Source organism: Engystomops pustulosus, chromosome 5 (assembly GCF_040894005.1).
Source record: "Engystomops pustulosus chromosome 5, aEngPut4.maternal, whole genome shotgun sequence".
Classification (NCBI taxonomy): Eukaryota; Metazoa; Chordata; class Amphibia; order Anura; family Leptodactylidae; genus Engystomops; species Engystomops pustulosus.
Genome location: NC_092415.1, coordinates 16402157 through 16415838, shown reverse-complemented (window position 1 = coordinate 16415838; position 13682 = coordinate 16402157). Strand labels below are relative to the sequence as shown.

General features: G+C 40.0%; 1 protein-coding gene across 1 annotated transcript in view; it reads left to right on the top strand.

Moving 5' to 3' along the window:
• Positions 1-1024: 1024 nt before the first annotated feature.
• ANXA13 (annexin A13) overlaps positions 1025-13682 on the top strand; it is a 36574-nt gene continuing 23916 nt past the window's right edge. Inside the window, exons 1-5 of the mRNA XM_072151236.1 lie at positions 1025-1134; positions 7541-7616; positions 9401-9495; positions 10502-10672; positions 11153-11186. Of these exons, the coding sequence (XP_072007337.1) occupies positions 1120-1134; positions 7541-7616; positions 9401-9495; positions 10502-10672; positions 11153-11186 (391 nt within the window). The 5' untranslated portion in view covers positions 1025-1119. The remainder of the gene's footprint in view (positions 1135-7540; positions 7617-9400; positions 9496-10501; positions 10673-11152; positions 11187-13682) is intronic.

The following is a 13682-nucleotide window of genomic DNA, read 5'->3' as shown; positions in this document are numbered from 1 at the left end:
TTTCAGCACAAAATTTGTGCTCAAAAACCCTAACTCGGCTTATACTCGAGTCAACTAAAAACAAAGACAAAAATCACCTTTCTGACGTCACCCATAGGTCCTCTTCTGTCTGAGACAGTCTGAGACAGAAGAGGACCTATGGGGGACGTCGGAAAGATGAGTACAGTGTTATTTTTTTTCCTACTACAGGGGCTGGGCAGGCTGCATGCTACAGGGGTTGGGCAGGCTGTATGCTACAGGGGCTGGCAGACTATATACTGGGAGGCTGTAACCAATGCATTTCCCACCCTCGGCTTATACTCGAGTCAATAGGTTTTCCCAGTTTTTTTGTGTTGAAATTAGGGGTCTCAGCTTATACTCGGGTCGGCTTATACTCGAGTATATACGGTAGTTATTATAGGAGGACTCTATATGGAACTGAGCAGATTGTACATAGTGTCCTATCTGCAGGCAGCATGTTATAGTGTAGGAGGAGCTGAGCAGATTGTACATAGTGTCCTATCTGTAGGCAGCATGTTATAGAGCAGGAGGAGCTGAGCAGATTGTACATAGTGTCCTATATGCAGGCAGCATGTTATAGAGCAGGAGGAGCTGAGCAGATTGTACATAGTGTCCTATCTGTAGGCAGCATGTTATAGAGCAGGAGAAGCTGAGCAGATTGTACATAGTGTCCTATCTGCAGGCAGCATGTTATAGAGCAGGAGGAGCTGAGCAGATTGTACATAGTGTCCTATCTGCAGGCAGCATATTATAGATCAGGAGCTGCTGAGTAGATTGTACATAGTGTCCTATCTGCAGGTAGCATGTTATAGATCAGGAGCTGCTGAGTAGATTGTACATAGTGTCCTATCTGCAGGCAGCATGTTATAGAGCAAGAGGAGCTGAACAGTTAGAGATATACTTTACATCTCATGTTTTTACCTACTGATGGACGATACTATAGATAACTCCAGATGAGTTTTCTGAGTGACGGATGTTTTATAGCCTATGACTGATGTGTAGTAGCCTATTGGGTAATGCCAGGAGTTACTCATTAAGCCCTCTCTTCTCATAAAACTGGACTCTTCTCCACAGACTTATTACTAAGAAACTTCCTCCTGCAGAGCAACAAAGTGAACCATGGGCAACTTCCAGGTAAGTCCTGACACTGACTAATGATGAACTGATGCAGCAGAGACAATGGTTTCACATATTCTATGGATTCACATAAACCAAATTGGTATTTTTTTTTTAAATAATTGCAAAAGAAAATTGACAGACTTTCCTAACGACACTACATATTACCAGCGATTGGGGCTATAAGGGGTTAAACACCCAGCAATCGGAGAAAGAAACATATAGATTCCATATAAATATCACATTCTATTTACTATTTCATATTCTAATTATATGTATTTATTATAAATACTATAGATACATTATATAAATATATCAAAATGTCTAAATGCCACCACAAGATTTACTAATTTATTTATTATTTTATAATTTATAATTATTTATATTTTTTGGTATAAATAAACCTATAAAATAATATATTATTAGATACTATAGATCCAATATTACAGACTCTTATTTGTGGATGTAAGTTAGAGGGAAAAGTAAACCCAATTTAACCAAAGTACAGGGTCATAGAGTTGGAAAAGAAAACCTCAATTCACAAAAATAAAATCATTAGTAGACGGAATCATTTTTTTTTTTACATTTTTATGTTAAAGGGAACCTGTGCCCCAGGTTTTACCCAATTAAACACCTAGTCCCCTCAGGTCGGGGATGAAATATCCTTTCTAGAATCCCCTCTTTTATGTGAACTCTCTATAAAAAGTCACCTCCAAAGTCATGTTACTTATTTATCTGAGACGAGTCAAGTTTAGAGGCTGCAAGAAGAGAGTCACTTCAGACTTCCCTATCTTTAGTTCTATAGCACCTAGAAACATGATGCTGGTGTCGTATTAAAGATAAGAATCTCATCTTTCAGCGTGCATCTGATTCAGATAGTTTCACACCTAGTTAGCTCTTGCGAGCTGGGTCCTGACTTCTATGGTTCCATTCGACAATCATTTTATTTGTATATGACCCCTATGATTTGTAAAGCGCAACGGAATATGATGGCGCTATATAAATAAAGATTATTATTATTATTATTGGAAATGTTAGCTGCAGACAAAGATTCAGTAGCTGACTATTTATTTAACTGCCTGTAACTGTTGTTCTTTATAACCTGATCTGATCAACAAGATTCATATCTTTAAAATGACATAAGAATCATGTTTCTAGGTCCTATAGAACCGAAGATATAAACATCTGAAATGACTCTCTCCCTGCAATCTCTAAACTTGACTCATGTCAGCCAAATATGACTCTTCTCTGCACATTGTCACAAGATTTTTTTGTAGGTAAATGAATAACAGATTTCACATAAAAGAGGGGATTCTACAAAGGACATTTCTTATCACTTTTATTATTACTATTATTGTTCATATTTTTTTAATCAAAAGTTACAATCAATATTATGATTATTGTTAATAATGTGATGCAGTTGTTGAGACCAGTGCAGAGGAGAAGCAGAGCTGTGGATACCCATAACAGCCAATCAGATTGTAGTTGAAGAGGCTGAATTTTAAAAGGTGGAATTAAAGGGGTTGCCTCATTGTAGCAAGTTAAGCTCTATCCACAGGATAAGGCCCTATTTGCTGATCAGTGGGCGTCTCAGTGATGGGACCCCTACGGATCACGAGAACGGCGCTCGGCTATCTCCGTCGGATTTATAGAGATGATCGAGGCAGCCTGTGCATGTGTGACTGGTTGCTTCGTGTGTGTGACCCGGGATAAATTGGACTCCTGTTCTCATGATCCGTCGAGGTCCCATCCCGCCGATCGGCAAGTAAGGCCCTATGCTGCGGATAGAGCTTAACTTGCTACGATGGGACAACCCCTTTAAATTGTTTGCTATTGGCTTATTAATTTCCCTGATATTTTTTAGAAAGCATTGAGGAACACAATTATGAATTGTTACATACAATTATGTTATTATTATTATTAATCATGATGATTTGGCTATTATTTGGAACGCTAATGGTAATATTATGTGGTCGTGGTAAAGCATAAGGCATAGGTCACGTTATGGTATTATTATATGATTAATGTATTATTTAAAGTACATCTATCACCAGGATGAAGGATTGTAAACCAAGCATATAGACATACTGGTGTGTGCCCCCTCTGGCAGGATCTGCTGTTCTTTTGGCTTCTTTATGTACCTTTATGAGGTAGCTAAGGTAATATTACTCCCTGTAGTCACTGTAAAGTGTTATTGCTTGGACACTCTAGGTCAGTGATGGTGAAACTTTTAGAGTTCCCAAACTACAACTAAAAGTGGCAACGCAGTAATCTAAGCAGTAACCTATTACTCCCTGCTGTCACAGCTTTCAATTGTATCAGTGTCTCGACGACACCAATACAGAAGAAAGAAGGAGTAAAAATTCGGATTACCATTGTAGCTTCCCTCCAGTTAGAATTGCGCGCCAGGGGCAGGAGCTCCAATCATAATCCGGCTCTGTTCACACCGGCGGCCAAGGATGAATTGCTTTAAAATATCGCTGACCACTGTATATCCCCGGTCGCCTGCGACTGCAGGGGAAGGTCCTGTCTGGCAAACTCTGTGCAGGGATGATGCCCATAGAGAGCGCTCTGATTGCCATAGGTTCTCCACCACTGCCCTAGGTAATATTAAATAATAATAAGTCTTTATTTATATAGCGCACACAGATTACGCAGCGCTGCACAGAGCTTGGTAAATCAGTCCCTGTCCCCAATGGGGCTCACAATCTAATCATCCTACCAGTATGTTTTGGAGTGTGGGAGGAAACCAGAGGACCCGGAGGAAACCCACAGAAACACAGAGAGAACATATAAACTCTTTGCAGATGTTGACCCTGGGACTTGAGCCTAGGTCCCCAGCGCTGCAAGGCTGTAATGCTAACCACTGAGCCACCGTAATATTATTATATAGTCAATGTATATTATTAGGATATTCTTTGGTAATATTTTGAATTATTACTTTACGCCTCTGCATATTATACTAGACAGATGTCTGCGATGGAATAATATGATGCAGATCCAATTAGTTTTTACAGATTTAATACAGCGCAGTAACGTGATAGTGTAATAATAACGAGACGCCAGACTGACCACCAGCCAATCGTTATCCATTAACACTGACCATAAAGTCCACCGACCTCGGCACAGTCGTCTCCATTGTGCCTGCGCTGTCTGATCAATACTTTCATTTGGTTGCTACATAACGTCCAATGATCTGGTGTAAACAATAACGACTTCATTCAATTATTAATCGGTGACCACATCCCATTTATGGCTTCACTTATCGACTGGTAGATAAGGTCAAACTTAGATCAAGGAGGGAACATATGTGAGCAGATGGGAAGCCGGATTTTCCCTTATCTAGGGAAACACTCCCCACCAAAAAAAAAAAAAAAAATTTTTTAAGAAATTAAGATAAGTTTATGATAGTCATTAAACAGGGTTGTCCGAGGTCAATTATGTGTTTTTTTAAATGCCTATAATTTACTATTTGTAAAATGAGAGATTTTATTTCCTCTAGACCACTTGATTTTCAAGTACATCTCGATTTTTAGATTTCTTGTTCTCTCCGCAATCAATCCCATAATGCCTCAGCACTAGTGATGGGTCACTTGTGAACGAGATGTGAACAAGAGCCGGCTCTTTCGTGTGAACGAAGGGAGTCGGCTCCCTGCGGTGAGACAATGGCTCTCTTAACCCCGCCTCTAAACGGGTAACCGCGCCTCCTTTAACTCGGTAACAATAGCGTTGAAAATGGTGTAGAGAGGGTTGACATTTAGTAGGGAACTGTTCAGGAGCCAGAAGAGACGGCTCTTTTTAGTGAGTTCTAAGAAGAGCCGGACTTCTCATCATTACTCAGCACAGCATCACATAGGTGGCTAAAGTCAATCCCATCTCTGCCTGATGGGAACACAGTTTAATTAGGCATCTCTGTAGTTTCTCCGAAAAAATCTAAGAAAAAAGTATACGGTCAAGAAGGATACAGTGTCATCTAGAAAATTTGATCAGACTGGTGATCATGAGCAGTATGTGTCCTCCCTGTATATGATACAGTCCGGAGCTTATCATATACTAGACCAGCCAATTTGAAATACAAAAAAGAAATCAACTAAGTCAACACCTTAGGTTAGAGCCTCCGGTGTGCTTCCAACTCACTTTTTAGCTTTTTCTTTCTCTCTGTTATCAATCTCATGATGCCTCAGCACAGCATCACATGGGCGGCTAGAGCCAATCCCCTCTAATGGTGTCTTAACTAATGGACCAGCGCATGCACCATAGTTTGGGTGTGACTACTACCTCTACATCCCATGTAGCCTCAAATTTTTTAAGATGACTGACTACCCCAAACCTCCATCTTCGAGTGACTGGGACACGCTGATTGTTAAAGGGTTTGGGTAATCCCATCAAGTTGTGGATTGCTGGTGGCAGTACCTCCATATTTACTAGAGGCCACTATGTATATGTACGGCGGGGGAGGTTGTGATAGTTTATGAGCCGATAGAAAGATTTGCCTACATACAGGAAGGATGATGGGAGTTATAATCTCTGATGTTACTGATTTCCAGGGAGCAGATAATTTATGAGGAAGTCCTGCGCAGGTTCCAGGGAGCAGACGTTGCTTTATGACTGCTGTTTGCATAAGATTACAAGGTCGTCATGATCAGTCAGTAAACATTATGTTAAGCGATGAATTGTGCAAATATCCAGAGATAATGGAGGTGACGGCCCCTGCAGTGACATCTCCATCATGGGGCGTCATTACAATGAGATCATTGTGCTGCTGTGTCTACAGATAGCCATGAAGGACACAGGGTGCAGGGGACTGTATGGTGCCACAATGTATATACATGAGATATCCATGACTTACCAGCACATGGGTGACAGATGATGTAGCTTCACATGCTGTTACACTGTGCAAGGAGCACTTTTTCCCTCCCACTGTGTCAGATTACAGCAGGCAGAGGCGAAAGTGCTGAGTGAGCAGGGGGGGTGGGGGTGAGACAGTATAACAGCACAACATCCCCCACCGGGGCCTAGCCTTTTCTTGGGGCCTGGAGGCAGCCGGGGCCCAGAATACCGGAGTGGCTGACGATTGCGGCCTAGGCACGCTGATGTCATGGTGCTTGGTATGGGGACCGGAGGGCTGTCCTACAGCCTGGCAGGTCTCCAGCGGGTGGTGTGTGCAAGAAATAAGGAGGGAAAGGCTGTGGTACTGGTTCTCCCTGGGGCTACCCCTGAGTGCCTGTAAGATGAGTCGCTGGGTAATGGATGGGGAAGCCCGTGGTGGTGGCAGCCGTATCCAGGGATCAGACGGAGGCAACGTTGTGCAAATCAACTTACAGTTCTTTATTCAACTTTAAACAGCAAGCAACAGCCAAACGGTAGCAGCAGATTCAGCAAGCTGTAAGGGTCATGGAGGGCCGGTCCGCAGGAAGGTTGTACACAGCCTGGTAGTAGCTTCAGGCTGGGCTGGTAGAGATAGAGCTCAGACCAGATGGTGGACCTCTGCTCTGGGGCTGAAGTCTCCGGACTTGCCCTGGGTGCTAGGCAGTGGCCTGAGACACTTCTGGTTCCTGGTATTTTGACACAGGCTGGTGCAGCTCTTCAGGAGCTGCACTTCTCTCTGCTTGCTGGAGCTGACATGTGCTCCAAGATGGAGTCTCCCACTCTCCTCATGAGGTCTGACCATGTGCTCCCGCCTACCAGGGGTTTATATACTCCCTTGGTCAGGTGGTGGTACTCTCCAATCAGCTTCCAGCTTGCTTTACAGTATTACAAGAAACACCATTGGACAATGACATTTGGCATTGTTAACTCTTGCCTTACCAGGCAGTGGCTACAGCTCCAATTACAAAGTTCTCCAGTACTTAGAGACCTCCTAGAGACGGATCAGTCTTCCTAACAGCTCCTGACATAGAGAGGGCGCTATTTGCAACTACCGCCTTGCCTATGTGTTGGCAGGGGTGTTGCAACAGCCTGTGAAGTACCAGCAGGGATAGGCTCTGGTAACACCCACATAACCTTTCTAGCTCATTAGCATAATTCCAAAAGTTGATTTTAGAAGGAAGGAGGCCAGGGATAACAAATATAAGAAGATTACCACAGCCACGGTGCTTGGATCTATGAGGCTATATTAGCACCCATTTAGAGGGAACCTGTAACCAAGTATACCTTGCGTGATTGTCAATGTCCCTCTGATCAATTTTTTGTCAATATTTTTAAAATACTTTGTTGGAAAGATTTGGCCAGAAGAATTTAGTCAATGGGGCGGTAACTTTTTTCTATGGGGGCGTGTCATTGTGCACTTGACAAAATAAAGTATAAATCAGTAATATTATTATAAAATCTTCCAAAATCAACAGTAACATTCACCCCGTGTTCTATAACCTCCGATTTTTACATTTTTTTGACTAATGAATTTTTTCTTTTTTTTTTTTTCCAGCCAACCATCCGGCACCATCATGACTTTGATGCAGAAAGAGATGCCAAGAAGCTGCATAAAGCATGTAAAGGGTTGGGTAAGTGTCTAAAGAAATGAAATTGTTCCTCTCTTATACCTCTGAGGAATTTATAAATCAACTGACAGGTGGGTGTTACCTACTGGGAAGGTGTGACACACTCATGGTAACACCCAGTTGTCAATTCATTCGAACATTGTAATTTAACGAGGAATATAATTATATAATTTAGTTATAGGTCAGATCTTATTTAATGTGCCCAATATTGTTGTATAGCATCTGTCCCATGCAAATCACACGCAAGTCTCTAGCGCCCTTCAGTGGTCACTTTGTATACTGCCATAGAATTCTGTCCAATTTCTAACATGCTCATCATTTTTTGTATTTTACTAAAAAAATGTTTTTTTATGCTAAAAAAAACCTGCCAGATTATTTTTTTTTTAAATTAACTGAATGGGTTAAAAAAAAAATCCAAATGAAAAGAGAACCTGTCACCACATTTTTCACCAAAACAGCTAGTGACAGGTTCCCATAGAGCCTTATTAACTAACTGACACCCTTCTTTTGGCTAAAAATTGTTTTCCTGCACATCCCCATAAAATCAACTTTTTTTTTATCTTACCAAGCATCACAGGGGGCGTGTCCTGCTCAGCTGATCCCACCCACCTACTCCACCCCATGTCAAATACCTCCTCACCATTCAGCACTTCATGTCATGTGACCAGGGTGATATCATCTAAGGTCCTTTACCCAGTAAAATCTACTTGTATTTATCTGTTTCAATAGTTTTTATTGATTTTAACAAATAAAAGCATGAAAACCAGTACACTTAGTAAGTTCATAGTATTGAACAGCTACTTGCACACATCTTAAATCACAAGGTTAAATATCTGACGCTATCTATCTCATGTATGTATCTGATCACATGAAATCACAGCATGCCTTCATGGTCTTCTATACCTCCCCATCCTCCATGGAGGCATGCTGTGATTAGATACATGAGGTAGATGTTAATGGACCTTAGATGACATCACCCTGATCACATGACATGAAGTGCTCAATCATGTAACCCCTAATGATAAGTAAACACAGCTGTATATGTCTGTAGTGTAATATTGGCAGTGCTTAGTACTAGTTCCATACAGCAGCATATCCTAGCAGTGAGGCCTGTCAATCAGTAACAAGGAGGCGGGGCAATGCAAGTAAAATTTTTATGCAGGACCCCATTCATATCATTGGACTCACCTCAGATGAGTTGCATATAAGTTTACAAGTTTTTTAACATTGCAGCCATGGAAAGGAACAAGGGATAAGGGCGATTCTTATTAATCATAATTTTTTAATACATTTTTATTTCGGGTGGGTTAATTTTAAATGCCTGGTTCCCTTGAACCTTATCGGTGTCCCACATTCCTATTCCAATGCTTACTTGGTCACTGCTTTTCTTTGATCCCTGGTTTCTGAATGTCAAATTGGGATCAAAAAGTAGAGACATGTAGGGTCCCATTATTCATCCACATAGGACCAGTGGGAACCGGTAAGGATTTTTTTTTTTTTACTATTTTAACCAAGAGATTTTCTATTTTTCTTACTGGGGCTAACAAGAAAGACACACACAAAGGATTCACAAATTCCTACAGCTACAGACTACACAGAAGTTGTTTGTAGTCTGTAGTCATAGCAACACATAGTTCTGCACAGGAGCTGTGCTCACGAAATAGTATAAAATTATAAATGAAAAGACATTTGCAAAGTTTTTTTAATTTTATTTATTTTAAGTTACCAATAAGAACGTTGCAAAAGTGTAAAGACCCCCCTTTACGTTTATGTTTTGATTTTTACAGGAACCGATGAAAAAGCTATTATTGAAGTCCTCGCAAATAGATCCTCTGATCAGAGACAGCAAATTAAGCAAAAATTCAAGACCTTGTATGGCAAGGTACCGTATGCTGCAACTAATGCGTAACTAAACCTTTGTAGCAAAATGTCAAAATAGTTATGGTGATAGCAGTAAACTTCACAATATACTTCATTATTTTCTCCCATACTGATCAGTGCATCCGAAAGCCTTCTTCTATCTGAACAAAGAAGATAGAAAAGGAGAAGAGGTTAAAGATTAACTCCTTACATACCTAGAAAATATTTCCATTGATTATTCAGCTCTGTAAAAAGTTTAGACTATCCCGTGACTGTCTGTCAGAAGATAAGACTATCCTGTGACTATCTGTTAGAAGATAAGACTATCCAGGGACTGTCTGTAAGGAGATAAAGTTATCCATAGACGGTCTGTAGGGAAATAAGACTATTCAGTGACTTTCTGTAAGGAGATAAAGCTTTCCAGGGACTGTCTGTGAGGAGACAGGGCTATCCAGTGACTGTCCATAAGGAGGGAATACTACCCAGTGACTGTCTGTAAGGAAATAAGACTATTCGGTGACTATCTGTAAGGAGATAAATTTTTCCAGGGACTGTCTGTAAGGTGATAAGGCTATTCAGTGACTGTAAGGAGATAAAGCTTTTCAAGGACTGTCTGTAAGGAGATCAGATTATCCACGGACTGTCTGTAAGGAGATAAATCTTTCCAAGAACTGTCTGTAAGGAGATAAATCTTTCCAAGAACTGTCTGTAAGGAGATCAGACTATCCAGTGCCTTTCTGTAAGGGAATCAGACTATCCAGAGGCTTTTCTATTAGGAAATAAGATAGTCCAGTGAATATAAGGAGAAAAGACTATCCAGAAACTGACTGTAAGGAGTTAAGTTATTGGGACTTTAACAGCTTCTCCATATCTATCAGCTGTCAGTGTGAGTACAACACAATATATTAACTAGATTACTATTATAATCTACAGTATAGATTTATGCAATTTAGTTAAAAGTTTAGTTACACTGAGCCGGGCTCTGTGCAACAGAAGTCTCATATTTTTGAAATTTTGCCTTTTTTCAGGACATAGAAAAGGTATTAAAAGGAGACCTGAGTGGTCACTTTGAGAAGGCTGTCCTGGCATTGGTGGATCGTCCCTGCGAGTTTGATGCAAAAGAACTCAGGAAAGCCATGAAAGGAGCAGGAACCAATGAATCTCTGCTGATACAGATCCTCTGTACAAGAGCCAACCAGGTACAGTGTCTGCATGATATACTATGTGCCGATTATGCAGATTCTCTGCCCCGATTAAGGTATTATTTTGTTTATTCAGTTTATGTACTGACCTCATGCGTCTACGTGGTTACAGACTACAAACAAAACCTGTGTGTAGTCTGACCCTAAAAGCTGACCCTGCTATATACAGTACAGGGCCATCTTCAATATCCAGCCCTATACAGACCTCCAGCAGCACAATAGAGATATCAATACATTCTCCGCAGACTCAGCCCCAGTCTACACAGCAAAGCTGATGAGTGAGAGGCAGGAAATGTCAGTCTACTGTGTTAAAACCTGAATATTGTAGGTTCAGAGTATTAGTTACTTCATATGGGTAGCAGATACCTTGTAGCCCCCAATGGCTCCTGAAAACTAATTCTATTCCTGGGCTACCAAACTAGTAAAGAGTATATTATAGTATTTCTATCTTCATTATATCATCTCTATTTTTTTTAGCAAATACGAAACATCAAAGAAGCCTACAAGAGAAGTAAGTACTGATACTCATCTGCAGCATCACATAGTGTAATACACAGTGTAGTCACAAATTACATAGTGGTGTCGGTATAGTCACATATTACATTGTGGTGACACTATAGTCACATATTACATAGTGGTGTCGGTATAGTCACATATTACATAGTGGTGTCGGTATAGTCACATATTACATAGTGGTGTCGGTATACTCACATGTTACATTGTGGTGACGGTATAGTCACATATTACATTGTGGTGACACTATAGTCACATATTACATAGTGGTGTCGGTATAGTCACATATTACATAGTGGTGTCGGTATAGTCACATATTACATAGTGGTGTCGGTATACTCACATGTTACATTGTGGTGACGGTATAGTCACATATTACATTGTGGTGTCGGTATAGTCACATATTACATTGTGGTTTCGGTATAGTCACATATTACATTGTGGTGTCGGTATAGTCACATATTACATTGTGGTGACGGTATAGTCACATATTACATTGTGGTGACGGTATAGTCACATGTTACATAGTGGTGTCGGTATAGTCACATATTACATAATGGTGTCATTATAGTCACATATTACATTGTGGTGACGGTATAGTCACATAATACATTGTGGTGACGGTATAGTCACATATTACATTGTGGTGTCGGTATAGTCACATATTACATTGTGGTGACGGTATAGTCACATATTACATAGTGGTGTCGATATAGTCATATATTACATTGTGGCGTCGGTATAGTCACATATTATATTGTGGTGACGGTATAGTCACACATTATATTGTGGTGACGGTATAGTCACATATTACATAGTGGTGTCAATATAGTCACATATTACATTGTGGTGACGGTATAGTCACATATTACATTGTGGTGTCGGTATAGTCACATATTACATTGTGGTGACGGTATAGTCACATATTACATTGTGGTGTCGGTATAGTCACATATTACATAATGGTGTCATTATAGTCACATATTACATTGTGGTGTCGGTATAGTCACATATTACATAGTGGTGTCAATATAGTCACATATTACATTGTGGTGTCGGTATAGTCACATATTACATTGTGGTGACGGTATAGTCACATATTACATTGTGGTGTCGGTATAGTCACATATTACATAATGGTGTCATTATAGTCACATATTACATTGTGGTGACGGTATAGTCACATATTACATTGTGGTGTCGGTATAGTCACATATTACATTGTGGTGTCGGTATAGTCACATATTACATTGTGGTGACGGTATAGTCACATATTACATTGTGGTGTCGGTATAGTCACATATTACATAATGGTGTCATTATAGTCACATATTACATTGTGGTGACGGTATAGTCACATATTACATTGTGGTGTCGGTATAGTCACATATTACATTGTGGTGACGGTATAGTCACATATTACATAGTGGTGTCGATATAGTCATATATTACATTGTGGCGTCGGTATAGTCACATATTACATTGTGGTGTCATTATAGTCACATATTACATAGTGGTGTCGGCATAGTCACATATTACATTGTGGTGACGGTATAGTCACATATTACATTGTGGTGACGGTATAGTCACATATTACATTGTGGTGTCGGTATAGTCACATATTACATAATGGTGTCATTATAGTCACATATTACATTGTGGTGACGGTATAGTCACATATTACATAGTGGTGTCGATATAGTCATATATTACATTGTGGCGTCGGTATAGTCACATATTATATTGTGGTGACGGTATAGTCACATATTACATTGTGGTGACGGTATAGTCACATATTACATTGTGGTGACGGTATAGTCACATATTACATTGTGGTGACGGTATAGTCACATATTACATTGTGGTGTCGGTATAGTCACATATTACATAATGGTGTCATTATAGTCACATATTACATTGTGGTGACGGTATAGTCACATATTACATTGTGGTGTCGGTATAGTCACATATTACATTGTGGTGACGGTATAGTCACATATTACATAGTGGTGTCGATATAGTCATATATTACATTGTGGCGTCGGTATAGTCACATATTATATTGTGGTGACGGTATAGTCACACATTATATTGTGGTGACGGTATAGTCACATATTACATAGTGGTGTCGATATAGTCACATATTACATAGTGGTGAAGGTATAGTCACATATTACATTGTGGTGTCGGTATAGTCACATATTACATAGTGGTGTCGGTATAGTCACATATTACATAGTGGTGTCGATATAGTCACATATTACATTGTGGTGAAGGTATAGTCACATGTTACATTGTAGTGTCATTAGAGTCACATATTACATTGTGGTGTTGGTATAGTCACATGTTACATAGTGGTGTCGGTATAGTCACATATTACATAGTGGTGTCGGTATAGTCACATATTACATTGTGGTGTTGGTATAGTCACATATTACATTGTGGTGTTGGTATAGTCACATATTACATTGTGGTGTCGGTATAGTCACATATT